This window comes from Balaenoptera acutorostrata, chromosome 18, assembly GCF_949987535.1.
Source record: "Balaenoptera acutorostrata chromosome 18, mBalAcu1.1, whole genome shotgun sequence".
Classification (NCBI taxonomy): Eukaryota; Metazoa; Chordata; class Mammalia; order Artiodactyla; family Balaenopteridae; genus Balaenoptera; species Balaenoptera acutorostrata.
In genome coordinates, this window is record NC_080081.1 from 69,684,450 (window position 1) to 69,701,463 (window position 17,014).

General features: G+C 31.9%; 1 protein-coding gene across 6 annotated transcripts in view; it reads right to left on the minus strand.

The window, feature by feature from the left end:
* NBEA (neurobeachin) overlaps nt 1–17,014 on the minus strand; it is a 631,767-nt gene that overhangs the window by 378,955 nt on the left and 235,798 nt on the right. For all 6 annotated transcript variants that reach the window (XM_057532889.1, XM_057532888.1, XM_057532885.1 and 3 more), the window contains exons 31-32: nt 15,645–15,799; nt 13,232–13,358 (exon numbers count right to left, since the gene is read on the minus strand). In XM_057532889.1, coding sequence (XP_057388872.1) covers nt 13,232–13,358; nt 15,645–15,799 — 282 coding nt within the window. The remainder of the gene's footprint in view (nt 1–13,231; nt 13,359–15,644; nt 15,800–17,014) is intronic.

Below are 17,014 nucleotides of genomic sequence, written 5' to 3' on the forward strand. Positions count from 1 at the left end.
AAAGTAAAAACACAGATAAAGAAAATAATTCTGCTCAAATAAATAATTTGGTAATATCCAACTGTCTCTCTTACAAGTAAGTGCTTTAGAGTAAGACTGCTTGAACTGGAATGCTGGCTCCATTGTATGCTACCTAGGTGACCTTGGGACATTAGACTTCCTATGCCTGCAAAATGAAGATGGTAACAGTACCTACCAGGTGAAGATTAATGAGCTAAGGCATGTAAAGTGCATAGAAAAGTGCCTGGCACACAGTGGGAGGTCAACAATGATAGCTCTTGTAACTGCTACTTTGAATAGAACACACCTATATTTGATCTTACAAAATGTGACTCTGATATATTTAAACCAAAACAAAATCACTATAATAATCTTAGATGAGCACACATTCTTCTACACAGAAGACATGTACAGTAAGGAATTCAACAGTACTTCACAGTAATAAAATTCTGCCACAATGCTAAGCAACATTTTTGTTATGTAGGAGGAAAACATAAATGACAAAAAGGTAATTAATCACAGAATAATTTGCAATATATTATTAATATTTAAAACTGAACTCTTCCATCTTTTTTTAAGTGACTAGCGAGGGATTAGGGAATAATCTAGGATGCTTTCTTTCCTAACTTGGAAAGAGCATGATCTGAATCCTTTGTGTACACAAAGCCTCATCATTAACACTTCAATTTAAGTTTGCTTCCTCTTATTTGGGTCAACAGCTTTATAGAAAGAAGAACTCAAAGAGGAAATTCAGGTTTAGTAACTTCCACAAACACTTAAAGAGAATATTCTGGAGGAACAGCTTTAAGTAAGAAAAAAGGACCTGGGTGGGGCTTTGCAGACTTGCTGAAGACAAAGAGTTTTCAATATTCTCCCCTACTCTGTTACTCCTGGAGCAAACACCTACATTAAGGCAGTGGTTCTCAATCTTTGGTGTAGATTGGAATCACCTGCAAGGCCTGTTTAAACCCAAACCGCTAGGGCCCCAGCCTGAGATGTTCAGCAGCTTTGGGTGTACGGACACAGTTTGCACTTCTAAAAGATTCTCAGGTGGCCTGATAATGCTTATCCAGGAAACACGTTTTGAGAAAAACTGTTTTAATGAAAGTACTTACTATTATTAAGTTGTAATAAAACAGCTAGGAAAGGAAGGACTACCTGAAGTCACAGAATAATCATCATAATAATGAGTTAGCTCTGAAGTTCAGAGAATATAGACAGAACTTCTTTTTTAGATCCATTATTTCATTCATTCTTTCTAATCTCCAGGATCATGTTTGATGAAGCTTCTCAGCTAAAGTAATCCTCTCTACCAAGGAAAGGTAAATAAGAATGGTAAAAGTGAACCTATGAAGAGGAGAAAAATCTAGATATAATTACTACTGTTTTTGCACCTGAATTCTGAGTGAAGCATGAATATTTATTTTTACTTAAGATTAACTGAGTAAAATTATTTTAGAAAAATTCTAGATTTATAGAGGTTCACATCATAGTTATACTATTGGATCATAATATACTATTATCTAATTGAAGTCAGAAACATTTTCCCTAGTTTAAGATTTTTTTTGCATATTTTACAGGTTTCTGTATAATAATTTAGAGGCTTCAGAATTGCAAAAGTACTGTTCTTGGTGATTAAATTAAACATCAAATAGAAACGGATTAATCTACACAACTAATTACATGTGTGTAGGTAAATGTGTATTAATTACCTTTACTTAAGGGTAATGGACAAAAACAGATATTTCTCAGTAAGTGAATCCCTATAATAAGACTTTTTGCAGCTATTTTCTTACAAAATGTTAACAGAACATTAAATGATGCTCTTATAAATCATTCTGCCATCATAATTTAAATATTCTAATAAAGGGCAAAAAATGTAACATTTTACCCAGCAAGAGATCAAAGGTTTTAAATACAGGAAATTATTAACAAATAATACTGCCAGACTTCTCTATCAAGCAACAAGATATTCTAAGTGGAAAAGTTTCATCATCACTTTTTCATAGTGAAGAAAATGGACATATAGATTCCTCATAATGTGTTTTAAAGTAAACATTGTGTAAAGTATGTTATCTTCATTCTTACACAATTTAAGTTCTCAAAGGAAATGATATAAACATAAATTTTAGCTTTATACCCTCCCTCCTCTCACCTGGCAGATAACCACCAATTACTAAAAAAATTTTTTTACAGATATATTGTGCCTATATTGTTATTTCAATTCTCATCTCAGATAAATACACAGTGTAAAACTATTTCTTCCCAATCCCAAGGCACATGAAAAATGTATGTTAACATGTTAAAAATTTTTAAAAATCTTAATAAGGGAGAACTCTTTGACCTTATAGCTTATAAAAATAAATAAATTATTCTTTCTTTTGAATGTAATTTTCATTCTAAAAGTGGAAAGAACCTATAGCTACCAGAAATAAAACAAAGTCCTTTGGCAAATTATTTTCTAAAACAACTAGCGTATTTCACTCAATTTAGGGAAAACACCAAGTACTAATTTTTCCTTTAGAAGTTTTCATTTATTCAAAAAACATTCACTTAGTCTAAGATATTTTGTGCAGAGAAATGATACAAAGGTAGACTTGATGGGGAATTTGCCCTACATAGTCTAGTGTGAGGGTTATAATTTTAATAATCTGTTTATAACTTCTTAATATTTTAGAACATTCTTGGGACCTAAATATAGAGTTTGTCAACTCTAGGCTGAAATGCATTCTCTTAAGCTACTCATTCCTCTCTCCCCACTTTATTCTTTTTCATTCTCTTCAGTCACACTAACTATGCTTATGATGCTATTTTGACTTTGGCTATTTTTCTTGATAGTAAGTGCAAATTCTTTTAAGAAAGAGAATTACTGATTTCCATGAACAAAATTATGGTTGTGACTTGGGAAATTTATCAACCACTCTAACAAAATGACCAATGATAGGAAAACTAAACATTCAAAGGACATAATAATGCTTTAGATGAATTTCTATAGCTCCAGTGCCTGGATTAAAACAATATGACTTAAAACACAGGAGTTTAGTTTAAAAAACACAATCATATTTTGGTTTTTACCTATATTAAGGAAATCTCATGTAGAGGGATTTACAGATTCTAAGTAATTTGTATGAATAAAACTATAAATAACCCATTAGAGAAAAAATACATAAAAATCCATGGCTGCAACTACTATCATATATATACACATACATGAAAATTAAAGACACTATAGGAAACTGGAAGAGAATATTAACCTATAAAAAAATCAAATGGAAATTCTAGTACTTACACAAAAATTGAAATTAAGAATGCAGAAGATTAAAAACAGTTAAAAAGAGAATTAGTAAAGTGGACTAAGGTTAAAAAGAAATACTAGAATAATAGAGAGAGAGAAATAGATAGATAGATGAGAAATACAGAAAATATCTAATATATGTGTAATTCAAATCCCAGGGAAAGAATAGAACGATTCTGAAGCAATATTAGAAGAGGTAATGGCTAAGAATTTCCCAGCCACTGATGAAAGTCATCAAATTTCAGATTTGAGAAGCTCTATAAATCCCAAGCTGGATAAATATAAAGAAAAATCAAAGAGCCTGAGTATATCATAGTAAAACTGCTAAACACCAAAGATAAAGAAAAATCTTAAAAACAGGTAGCAGTAATGGAAAAGGCTGGGGAAGAGCAGAGAGATAGCAATAAGACAGGAAATTACATTTCTAAAAAAAAAAAACAAGGCAAAAAGGGAAAGAAAGCACAGAAAGAAATGAAAGATACAGAATAATATCTTTAAAGCATTAAAAGGAAATAGCTTCCAACCTAGACTCTACTTTGGTTCAAAATATCCCTCAAAAATAGAGGTGAATTTCAAAGATTTTTAGTTAAATAAGAACTGAGGGAATTCATGAGTGTCAGGCCTGCACTAAATGAAATACTAAAGGGGGTGTTTTTAAGAAGAAAGAAAATGATAGTACATGGAAGTCAGACATTCAAAAAGGAATGATGAGCAAAAATAAATGATAAACATTTGGATAAATCTAAATATGTTGACCGATAAAATAATTATATTCTCTTGTTGCATTTACAATTTTATATGCGCACACACACATGCGTACACATATGTATAAGTGTGTTTGCAAAATTTGGAGTAAATGAAGCTATACTGAGATCCATACATTGTCTGGGAAGAGGACTTATATAAATCAGGAATTAATGTTGCAATCTAGAAGATGATCACTTAAAACACTGTTTCTCAGAGTGTATTCTTAGAGCCAGCACACCAAGATCACTTCATGTAATGGTTAATTTTATGTGTCAACTTGACTGGACCACAGGGTGCCCCGACATTTGATTAAATATTATTCTGGGTGTGTCTGTTAGGATGTTTCTGGATGAGATTACAATTTGAATGGGCAGACTGAATAAAGCAGACTGTCCTCCCTAATGTGTGTGTGTGTTCATCCATTCAATTGAAGACGTGAATAGAACAAAAGGCTAGATAAGAGAAAACCCCTTCTACCTGATAGTTGGTCTTTGCTGGCCTTCAGACTCAACTGAAACATCAGGTCTTCTGGGGTCTTGAGCCTGCCAGCTTCCAGACTGGAACTTACACCATCAACTTTCCTGATTCTCAGGCCTTTAGTCTTGAACTAGAACTACATATTGGCTCAGCAATGTGTTTTAACAGGCCTCCCATGTAACTCTGTTGCATACTAATGTTTAAGATCCACTGCACTAAGGAAAAGATAATAAGGTATAAACTTCAACCTAACAGTTTCTTGTTACTTCTCTCTAGTGAATGTTTCTTAATGGCAATATGAATAAAATTGATTAATCACTGCCAAGACTTGGAAGCAAGGAAGGAAAGCAGAAACAAGCTCATAATAAGCATCAAGAATAAAAAGGAGGGGGCTTCCCTGGTGGCACAGTGGTTAAGAATCTGCCTGCCAATGCAGGGGACACGGGTTTGAACCCTGGTCCGGGAAGATCCCACATGCTGCGGAGCAACTAAGCCCGTGTGCCACAACTACTAAGCCTGTGCTCTGGAGCCCGCGAGCCACAACTACTGAAGCCCGTGTGCCTAGAGCCCATGCTCCTCAACAAGAGAAGTCACCGCAATGAGAAGCATGTGCACCGCAATGAAGAGTAGCCCCCGCTCGCTGCAAATAGAGAAAGCCCACATGTAGCAATGAAGACCCAATGCAGCCAAAAATAAATAAATAAAATAAATAAATTTATTTTAAAAAAAAAAGAATAAAAAGGAGGGACTTTCTTACAGATTATATGAATGTTAAAATAATAATAAGAGAATATTATGAACTATATTATGCCAACAGAATCTACCAAAACTTACACAGGACAAAAATTGAAAATCTGGGGAGACCTGTAACATTTTAACTTAAAAACTTTCCCCAAAAAGGAAATCCAGGATCAGATGTCTTTGCTTGTGAACTCTACCAAATATTTTAGAAAACAAAGAAAAACAAATAAAAAATACCAATCTTACATTAGCTCTTCAAAAGGTAAAACAGATTTTACATCACAAAGAAATTGGATTTCTTTCAGGAATTAAAGGTTTGTTTAGCATTTTTAAAATTAAAAGTCAATATCATAGACCATGTTAGCAGAAAAAGGAGGAAAACTACATGGTCATCTCCATGACTTCCCCTCTCTTTAGAGATAAAATTCTATACCCATAATGATGGTAACTTGGTTAATTATAAACACAAGAGAATTCTTATATTTGATAAAAAGTATCTTTATTAAATAGACAGGAGACATCATAATTAATGATGAAATGTTCAAAGCTTTTCATTTGAGATGAAGAAAAGAATGCCTTTTCTAACCACTTCTATAGAAAACTGTATTGGAGGTACTAGGTGATACTATAAGTCAGGAAAAAGAAATAAAAAGGTGTAAGTATTTGTGTAATGGGGGATAAAACTGCCAACATTCACAGATCAAATGACTGTCCATACATGCTTAGTTAGAAAGAATTATAGATAAATTAGGAAACATAAGTACTTAAAGGTTTCATGATATTAGCCTAATATATTGCAATGAATTATATATACCAGCAAACAATAAAAAAGGAAATTTATAAAATAAAAAAAATTTACAACATTAAAAAGTATCAAATTCCACTTTTCACCTTGAAGGGGTTAAGATGGTCTACAATTACCTCCCATGCTAACAACTAGAAAATTTTACAAAATGCAGAGAACAACTATTTTCATACAAAATGTGGGGTACAAAATCCCGAGGAAAGAGAAACAAATGAGGTGAGTCCCAACATCACCCAGATTTCCTACATGGAGGTATTTTCCATATTAGGGCAGATACAGAATCCAGCAACCTTTCTCAGTTGACAAGATTAAGACTGTAGTTCAAGGAGGCAAAGGTGAATAGAATTTGGAGGGCATAGTACGCAAGAGGAAGGTGTATGGAGAGCACAGTAATCTTTGGCTGAGTAACAATCTAGGTAATGTGATGCCTGAAAGCTCCCAAGGTTAGAGTAGAACAACTTTTGAGGAAAGAACAATTATGGAGGAGTCATAACAGGCATCTTCTACATCTCACACAGGTCTAGAATTGTCTGCGTTCCATCTGGCCAAAAAGGAGGGACCTCCTTAGATACACTGAGCGTTCAGGAGAAATCCAGCATACTTTCTAAGTGGCAAAATTGGCCCAAGAATAAAGGCCACCCTAGATCTGCCTTAAAAGATCTTAAAAATGCTTCATGAGGAAGAATGGTCTTTCGAACAAATGGTGCTGCAACAAATGGACATTCACAGGAAAAAATATAAACCTGGACATAAACCTCACACCTTACATAAAAATTAGCTCAAAATGGGACCCCGACTTAAAACTAAAACTACTACTTAAAACCACAGAACTTTATAGAAGACACAGGAGAAAATCTTCAGTACTTAAGGTGAGGTGAAGAGTTCTTAGACATGACATCATGATAAGCTAGACTACAATAAAAATGTAAAGTTTCCTCTGCCAAAGACTTTATTAAGAGGACAAAACACACGAGCTACAGTCTGGGAGCAAATACTTGGAAACAACATTTTTGAAAAAGGACTTTTACTTAGAATACTGAATTCTTAAGGCTCAAAAGTGAAAAAGCAATCTAATTATAAAATGAGCAGAAGATATAAACAGACATTTCGCTGAAGAGAACACACTAATGGAAAATAAGCACACAAAAAGATGTTCAGAATTATCCATTAGGAAAATACAAATTAAGACCACAATGAGATATCACTACATACCTACCAGAATGGCCTTAAAAAAAAAAAAAAAGACAATGCTGAATGCTGGTAAAAATGAAGAGAAACTGTACTATTCATACATTGCTGGTGGGAGTTTTTTATAACACTAAATAGGTACTTACCATATTAGCCCAGTAATCTCACTCTGGGCACTTATCCCAGAGAAATGAAAATGTATGTTCACATAAAAACAAATGTTTATTGTAGCTTTTTTAGTACTAGCCAAAAATGGACAAAACCCGAATGTCTTTTAGTGGGTGAATGGTTAAACAAACTGTTGTACATCCATACCATGAAATAATACTCAGAAATACAAAAGGACCCATTAATACACAGAACACTTGGATGGATCTCATGGCATTATACTGAGAAAGGTCAATATCCAAAGTCCCTCTGAAACACTTAGAAGTCAAAGAAGAAATCATAGAGAAACTTAGAAAAAATATTGTATGAAAATTAAAACAACATAAAATTTCTGAAATACAGCTAAAACAGTGCTTAGTGGAAAAGTTATGGCTTTACATGCTTGTAACAGAAACGGAGAAATCTAAAATCAAAGATCTAAGCAAGGGATTGGCAAATGTTTTCTGTAAAGGGTAAGATACTAAATATTTTAAGATTTTAGGGCATACTATCTCTGTTGCAACTACTTAACTCTGCCATTGTAATGTGAAAGCAGTCACAGGCAATATATAAACAAACGATGTGACTGTATTGTAATAAAAGTTTATTTACACAAAGTTTATACATAAAGTTTATGATGGCAGGCAGATTTGGTCCCTGGGCTGTAGTTTATAGACTCCTGATCTAAGTTTCCACCCTAAAAATCTAGAAAGAGAAAAGTAAGTAAACCTGAAATAACTAAAAGGAAATAAAAAGAGGGGAATTTGATGTAATAGAGACAGAAAAAAAATTAATGAATTTAATGCCTAATTTCTGGGGGGAAAATTATAATATTGAAAAGTCAATAGGTACTCTAATAATGCTAAAATGAGAAAAGGCATAAGTTACAAAATCAGGAATGAAAGAGGAAACATCATTAGAGATCCTACAAGCGTTTTAAAATAATAATATAATAATAAAATTATGAAAAACTTTATGGCAATAAATCCAATAACTTAGATAAAATGACTAAATTCCTAGAAGTCACAAATGACCAAAACTGATGCAAAAAGAAAACAGAAAATCTGAATAGTCACTTATCCAATGAAAGAATTTAATTTGTAAAACCTCCCCAGTAAAAAAAAATTCCAGGCAGAGATGGCTCCACTGGTGAAATCTCAAAGCTACAAGAATAAATAACACTAAAGCTACAAGTGACATTATCTTTCACATAGAAAATAATAAAGAAATTACAGATAATATTGAGTTGAGAAAAGTCTAAACAATCTAACAAAGACTACTAAATTTAAGTGGATTAAGCAAAATTGCAAGACGTAAAATCAGTGTACAAATGTCAATTGTCTTTCTATATACTACCAACACATAAAATCTTCTTTCTTTTTTGTTTTCAGTCTTATTGAGATATAATTAACAAGGCAATCATCAATTTGCTCGCTGTTAAGAAAGTTTACTTGCATTTTCTATCATTTTATATAAGTGTAAACATAGTATTTATCCTTTTTTGTTTGGCTTCTAACTCAAAATTGGAAATTTAAAGTAAAAATTTTAATTTAGAATATCATCAAAGACATGAAAAACCAATTAAAAAAAAAGACAAAACTAACTACAAGACCTTTACAATGAAAGCTATAACAAGTTGCTCAGAGAAATTAAAAACCTCAATGAATGGAGTTATAGACAATGTTTGTATATTAGAAGACAATATTATTAAGATATCAATTCTCCCTAAATTTAAATAAATATTCAACACAATCCTAATTAACATTTCAACAGGATTTTTTTTTTTTTAGAAATTGGCAAGCCAATTCTAAAACATATAAGAAAATGCAAACAATCTAGAAAAGTCAAAGCAACGATAAAAAGAACAGAGTTAGAGGACTTATACTACCTGATTTCAGGATATTCTATAAGCTATAGTAATAAAGTGGGGTACTGGCATAAGGACGGCCATATAGATCATGAAGTAGTATGGAGTCCTGCAATAGGTTCACACAGAGAAAGCCAACTGATTTTATACCAATGTGCCAAGGTAATTCAGTGGTGCTGAAACATTGATATACATATGGATAAAAGCAAAACTGAATCTTTACCTCACCACACACACACAAAAATTAAGTGAAAACGGATCATAGACCTAATCATAAAAGCTAAAACTACAAAACTTTTAGAAGAAAATATACGAGAATATCTTCATGACTTTTGGCTAAGTAAAGATTTCTTAAGATACAAAGGCACAAACCATAAAAGAAAAGATTTTTTGAAACGATGGACTTGGTCAAAATTAGAAACTTCCTGTTCTAAATAATTTTAACAAAATGAAAATATCAGGGCTTCCCTGGTGGCACAGTGGTTGAGAATCTGCCTGCCAATGCAGGGGACACGGCTTCGAGCCCTGGTCTGGGAGGATCCCACATGCCGCGGAGCAACTACGCCCGTGAGCCACAACTACTGAGCCTGCGCATCTGGAGCCTGTGCTCCGCAACAAGAGAGGCCGCGGCAGTGAGAGGCCCGCGCACCACGATGAAGAGTGGCCCCCGCTTGCCACAACTAGAGAAAGCCCTCGCACAGAAACGAAGACCCAACACAGCCATAAAATAAAAATAAATAAATAAATAAGTAAATATGGTTAAGAAAAAAAAAAAAAATGAAAATATCAGCCACAGAATGGAATATCTGACACAGGACATATAATCAGAATACATAAAGAATGGTGACATTTCACAAGAAAACAACCCTACTTTTTAAAAAAATAGCAAAAGATTTCAACGGCCCATTAACGTATCAGAAAAAAAAAATAAACCTCATCACCTTTAATCATTAGGAAAGTGGAAAATAAATCCAAATGAGATATGATTACCCAGCAAAGTCTTAAATTATAAAGTCTTAAAAAGACTGAGAATGCCAAGTGTTGACAAGAATATGGAACAAATGGAACTTTTATACACTGTTGAAAGGAATATAAAATGATACAACTGCTTTGCAAAACAGCTCAGTAGTTTCTTATAAATATAAGTCTATACTTCCTATTCAACCAGTTATTTTACTCCTATTTACCCAAGATCATATGTCTACAATACACTTGTATTCAAATGTCCATAGAATCTTTATTTATAATAGCCCCAATCTGGAAAAAAACCCAGATGTCTATCAATAAGTGAAGAGATAAATAAATAGTGGGATAGCCATATAACAGAATAATACTCAAGAATAAAAAGGAATGGACTACTCATAAACAAAAAGACATGAATGAATCTCAAAATCTGAGTGAAAGAAGGTAGGCACCAGAAAGTGTATTCTATATGATTCCATCTATGTGAAATCCTAGAAAAGACAAATTTAAATTATGATATCAAAAAGCATATAAATGTTTGCCTGGGGAAGGATGGGGTAAATTATAAATGGGGCACAGGGAACTATATGGAGTGATAAATATATTCTACATCTTCATCGTGGTAGTGGTTGTATGGGCATATAAACTGTTGAAAACTCGTTAAAATGTACACTCAAATTGAGTATTTTTAAATTGAGTTTAAACAACATAAACAAATGATCTCAATAAATTTATTTTGGAAACTAGAGAAATGAAGATACAAACACAAAATATTTAAATTATAAGAATATATCATATAAGAAACATATAAGACTTCTACATAAAAATCTAAAAATCATTACTGGAAAAAATTTTTTAAAAACTAAAGAAATGGAAGGAATAGAAGCTGTTCATAGTTTGGAAGTCACAATATTGAAAGACATCTATAGATGAAATATAACTTCAGTTGCAATAGATCTATAAATTCCATTCCTTGCTAAAATCCCAGCAAGTTGTTTTCAATATGGATACTGATAAATTGATTCTAAAATTTAAATGGAAATGCAAAGCATCAAGAATAGCTTAGGCTTCCTTGGAAAAAAAAAAAAGGACAGGATGGGAAGACATTACTTACCCAGATACTGATCCTTATTAAACCTAAAGCTAATTATGACAGTATGTCACAAGGATAGACAAACAGACAAATTGGGTAGAATCGAGTGCCAAAGCAGAATCTAGTATACAGGAACACTTGATGTGTGACAAAAGGGGCAGAGCATGGGAGATAGGAGAGTTTCTCAAATAAATGATACTGGGTCATCTTGACATCCTACCTATTCCTACCTCATAAAATTCACAAAACTCAATTCCAGATGAACTATGTATCTAAATGTAAAAAGCACAAATAAAGCAGCCAGAGGATGAGATGGGGAAAATGTAGGCAAAGATTTCATCTATAACACAAAAAGCACTAAAAAACAAAAACTCCATAAATTGAGTTTCATTAAAATTTACAACTTCTGTTGATCAAAACATATCACATAGATAATAAGAAAAGCCACAGAATGGGAGAAGATATATATACAACATATAATCATCAAAGGGCTCATTTTCAAAATGCATAAAGAGAAGAGCCTTTACAAATTAAGAAGACAAACAACTCAACGTTTTAAAATGAGTAAGAGATTTCAACAGGGGAATCACAAAAGAGGAAAACCAAAAGACCAATAAATATATAAGAAGGTGCTCGACCTTGTTAACTATCAGGAAAATACAAACTAAAAATACAATGAAATACCACTATACTTCTACTAAAATGGCTAAAATGTAAAAGTGACAATACTAAGTACTGTTAAAGATATAAAAAATTAGGCACTCTCATACGCTGCTAATGAGTTAGTAAACTTGCATTAACCACTTTGGAAAACATTTGGCATTATCTAGTAAAATTGAACATACACAAACACTATGAATCAGCAATTCCATTCAGTTATTTACCCAACAGATATGCATACAAATGTGTAGTATACCCAAGAGTAATGTACAAGCAGCACTGTTATGTAAAAAAGGAGCATTATTTGCAATAGTCCCAAACTGGAAAATTCCAAATGCCCATCATCAGTAAAATAGATTAATAAATTGTAGTGTACAACCACTAAGGAATGAACATGAACAAAACTATTGCTACAGGCAATACAGATAAATCTCATAAACATAATGTTGAAAAAAAGTAGCCAGAGACAAAAAGAATACATACTGTGCAACTCCACTCATATAAAATTCAAAAAAGACAAAACTAATCTAGTATTAAGTCAGAGTGATGAATTTGAAGAGGAGCAAGAATAGTGGCCAAAAAAGGAGCAAAAGGTGGGGGCTTTGTGGTACCTGTTAACATTCTATTTCTTGCCTTGAGTGATAGTAACAGAACATCGTTCTTTCATTGAGTTTTTACACTTCAATTAAAAATGGGAATACACACACATACTGTGTGTATGTATATGTGCAATTTAACTCCAAGCATTTTGGTCAAACTCTTCTAGGAATTCTCTCTGATATGCTACTACAAATCATTTTTATCTATTAATCATGATAGAAAACATAATGTTTGGTGATTCAACTTCCAATTATATATGCTACATATAACATTGCAGATTGATTTTGAAAGTCTATATTTTAAACTCACCACCCCAAAGACGTCCAATTTTATCATGGTGCCACGTGTGCACGTTTCTACTTTACAGGAAACAGTAATGTGCTATATGACAATGGGTTATAAATTCAGGAAAGTCAGATCATGAAAACCATTCAAGATCTCTCAGTTTAGACTGAAATATAATAAATGATTTTTATATAATGAATAACTATCTAAAAATATCAAAACACTGCAATTATGAGATATAATCACAAAATACATAATTAAACATTCTTAACTATATCTTTATATTTAATGTATACTGTTTCACTATTTTTGAGGTGGGAGGAAGGGAGTAAAAGGAGTAAAAAAACAAATAGTTATGTATACCTCATATTTTCAGCCGAATCTTCTGGCATTGGAGCAACAGTTTGTACAGCTGGAAGGTTTTTGCTGGTAGCACCATTCACAAAACTAGAAGAGGAGGAAGAAGAAGAGGACCCCGAATCCACGGCACCTGTTCCCAAAATAATAATTTTTAGCCTTAAGTATAAATTTATTTAACAAAATAATTTTCATTACATCATTACTATCTGAGTTTGAAAACAATATTCATGTAAATTTCAAAATAGAATTTGGCCATTAAAAAATCATTTGGCCATCGGTACACTAATAACTCTTTATAATTATTAAAAATAGCTATTGCATTAAAATCCAGTTTATTTACTTATATTACTCTAACAAAACTACAAATTACAAATGGGATATAAATAAAAGACATCAACAAATGAAAATAATTTTAGGTAAAATGAGGCTGATAAAACAATGCAAATTTAGATGTGAAAAATTTATCTGTTTTTATTGCTATGTTGTTATATTTTTAGTTTTCATCATATAAGATATAATTTACAATAAACTGTCTCAACATGAATTTGTGGCACTGCAGCATCAGTGCTTATTTTGATAAAATGATTGCTTAAGAAGGGCTATAATGAGTATAAGATTTGTACCCGATTTTAAAATAATGAGTTCTCCTCAACGATATGAAGACGCCATTTTAGAACAGATTTTCCTATATTAACACCATGTAAATATATTTAATAGCAGTGGAGTTGAGGGACATCTAGTGTTCCTAAATATTATCTTATCTTTATCTTATCTAACACTAATTCCCATAAAACTGGGATTTTCACAACACTTACACAGCATGTGTATGTCGAAATCTAAACTAGTCTTGGGTCCAGTTTAGATGTTGGCCCTCAGTTTCTTTGTGTGTGTGTCGGTGTGTGTGTGTGTGTGTATCTGTATATATGTATTTCTAAGGAGGATGTTCATTACTTACTTTTTTTATTGTAATATATGCTTTATACTATCACTGGACTTCTGGGTACCATCATTTCCCATATCTATTATTAATTCAGAGAATAGGAATTAAAGGAAAATATCATACCTTGTTTCAAATAAAGATAAAAAAGAGATGACTTGCTTTTTCATTTACTTATCTCTTAAAGAGTAAGGATTTAGTCAATAAACACCAAAAGTAGATTTTTTCTTTCTACTACATTGGTATATTTTAAAAATCTTAACACTTTTCTGAGTATACATTTTGGTAAAAGGAAAACATTTTTATACCTTTTTCTAGAAAGCAGAATGAGTAAAGGAGTAAGACTGTAAACTGGAGAGAAAAAACTTTATATAAAGTCTTCAGACAAGTCAGATATAAATATTTATATATATATATATATACACATACATATATATATATACATAAATCAAAGATGTTTTATTCTTTAACACAATTCCATTAATGATGTTTATTTGCTAACATAAATATGCTTGATAGAGTACATTCTACTTACTACAACCCCATAAATGTGCTGTTCATGATATGTCAGACTCAGGTGGTATGATAAACAAGATAAATACAGAAAGCACAAAGAAGAGCTATGAAATTAATAAAAATGGGAATAATCTAAGTAATGATAATAGATGTAAAAGTTCAAGGCTATACAGTTTGGAGAAGAGAAGGCTACTATAGTCAGGGAAGAAAAGTCAGGGATCATCTTGCGTTGTATAAATACCTAAAATGGAATCACAAAGATTTGGGTAAGGATTTATTTAGCTAATAATCAACAGGAACATTTCTGGAAATTTACCAAAAAAAAAAAAAAAAAAGGTTATTTTAGGCAGGCTTTTAAAATTTGTAGTGATTTGGAATTTTCTGCTTCTAGAATTATTAGGAAAATGTTGGACAATGAATTGGATATAATTGTAATCTAAGTATATAAATTAATTCAATGTCAAACAATGGTTCTTATTGACATGCACTTTTTGTCAAGTTGAGGCTCTTGCATATCGTCAAGGTTCTCAGGGGAGCTTGGTAAAAAATACATATTAGGTTTCAACCAGTAAATGTCACTAAATCTATTTTCTGTCACTAATATATTTAAAATACCTTGATATTCTTGGTATAATTTACTAATTTTTACATATCAAATGTCAGTGTTCAAATTATCTTTTGGTTTTGCTCCCCAAATATCTTTCAGCAATCTGAGTTCACTCTGAAATAAGCATCATGTTTTGAGAATACTCAAAACAAAACCCACAGTGTTCTCAAACTAAAAAGTACACCCTAGAACCATAAATTCTGAAAGATAACATGAAGAATAAACTTCTTAAAGGTTAAGGTAATCTTAAATGATCAGGGTATTTTAATTTTTAATATCAAATAAGCAGAAGAAATGAAGATACAGAAAACAGAAAGAAAAAGATGAGGTATCACAAAAATAGATAAAGACAATACCTGTTGTATTAATCATACTTTTTGGTGTAGCTCCAGTAGCAGCAAATATATTAGAGGTACTGCCTGTTGGCAGCCCACCTCCAGCAGCAGCGGCTCCTACAGTGGTTACAGCTAAACTACCTGGAGGGGGCTTCTTAACAGGGACCACGACACTCCTGCAAAGAAATGATGAAAAATAACACAAGGTCTAAGATGAATTCTAATCCTGCTATGGCAGATACATGTAATCAACATCAAATTTTCTTTTCTTTCTTTTTCCTTTTTTTTTTTTTTTAAATTCCTGATCGCAACTTAATTAGTGAAAAGGATATAGACATTAAGGATATATTGTAAAGTGTGTTAACTATTATAATTCATTTGGCAAACATTTATGTAGAATCTAGAATTTGCAAATCTTTTTTAAGATGACATGTGGTCTATAATCCTGAATCTGGGAAAACTGGAAAAATGTGTGCTCAAGTTAGATATTTTTCATATGCATATAGGGATTTTTTTTGGACTTCCCTGGTGGCGCAGTGGTTAAGAATCTGCCTACCAATGCATATAGGGATTTTTTTGTGTGAAAATATACATACATATAATGTTCATCCTATCTCCATCATATTCTAAATGTGGAAAATAGTCATAAAAACGTTTGAAAGCCAAATTCTGAAGTTTACTCATAGTAAAGCTAAATATTAAGCCAAGAAATATGGAATAACAACTAATGGCATAATAAAATTAAACTTTACTTTCCTGAACAAAATTGAGTTGTTTTTCATAGTAAGAATGCTATTATAATGAAAGAGAACTGAGAGGATACAATAGACATTTGGTAAAAGATCTATTTAGCTTCTAAACCTTGACTTTGTGAACTTAGAAGCTGAAAATTTCCTCATGTTTCGTTAGCATATTTAAATGAATTTCATAAAAAAAAATTTCTGAACTTAACATCTGTATTAACCTTAAATAATAAATGGATGCGAATAGTGGTCAATTTAAAAGATAAAGAAACTATTTCTTTAACATAATAAATATCTTTACTTCCTTTCAGTGAAGCTTCATTTTTCTCAAAGTTTACAGCACTCCAACTCCATTTAATAAATACTTTCAAGCATTACTCATTGAACTTATTTATCTAGAAAGTAGATGTATGAGATATTTTAAGTTCAAATATAATGCTTGAAAACTAATGACTGACAGTAAAAAATATCCAATCTAAACTAGGTCTTTTAAATGTATTTATATTTTATAATTTTCTCATTAAAAAGCTCTACTTAAAGGAAACTATATCAATGGCTCATTGTCAAATAAGTCTATGGCTTAAACTTCCTTAATACCAATGATTTTCAAAGAAAAATGACTTTGTCAATGTAAAAAATCTAAATTTA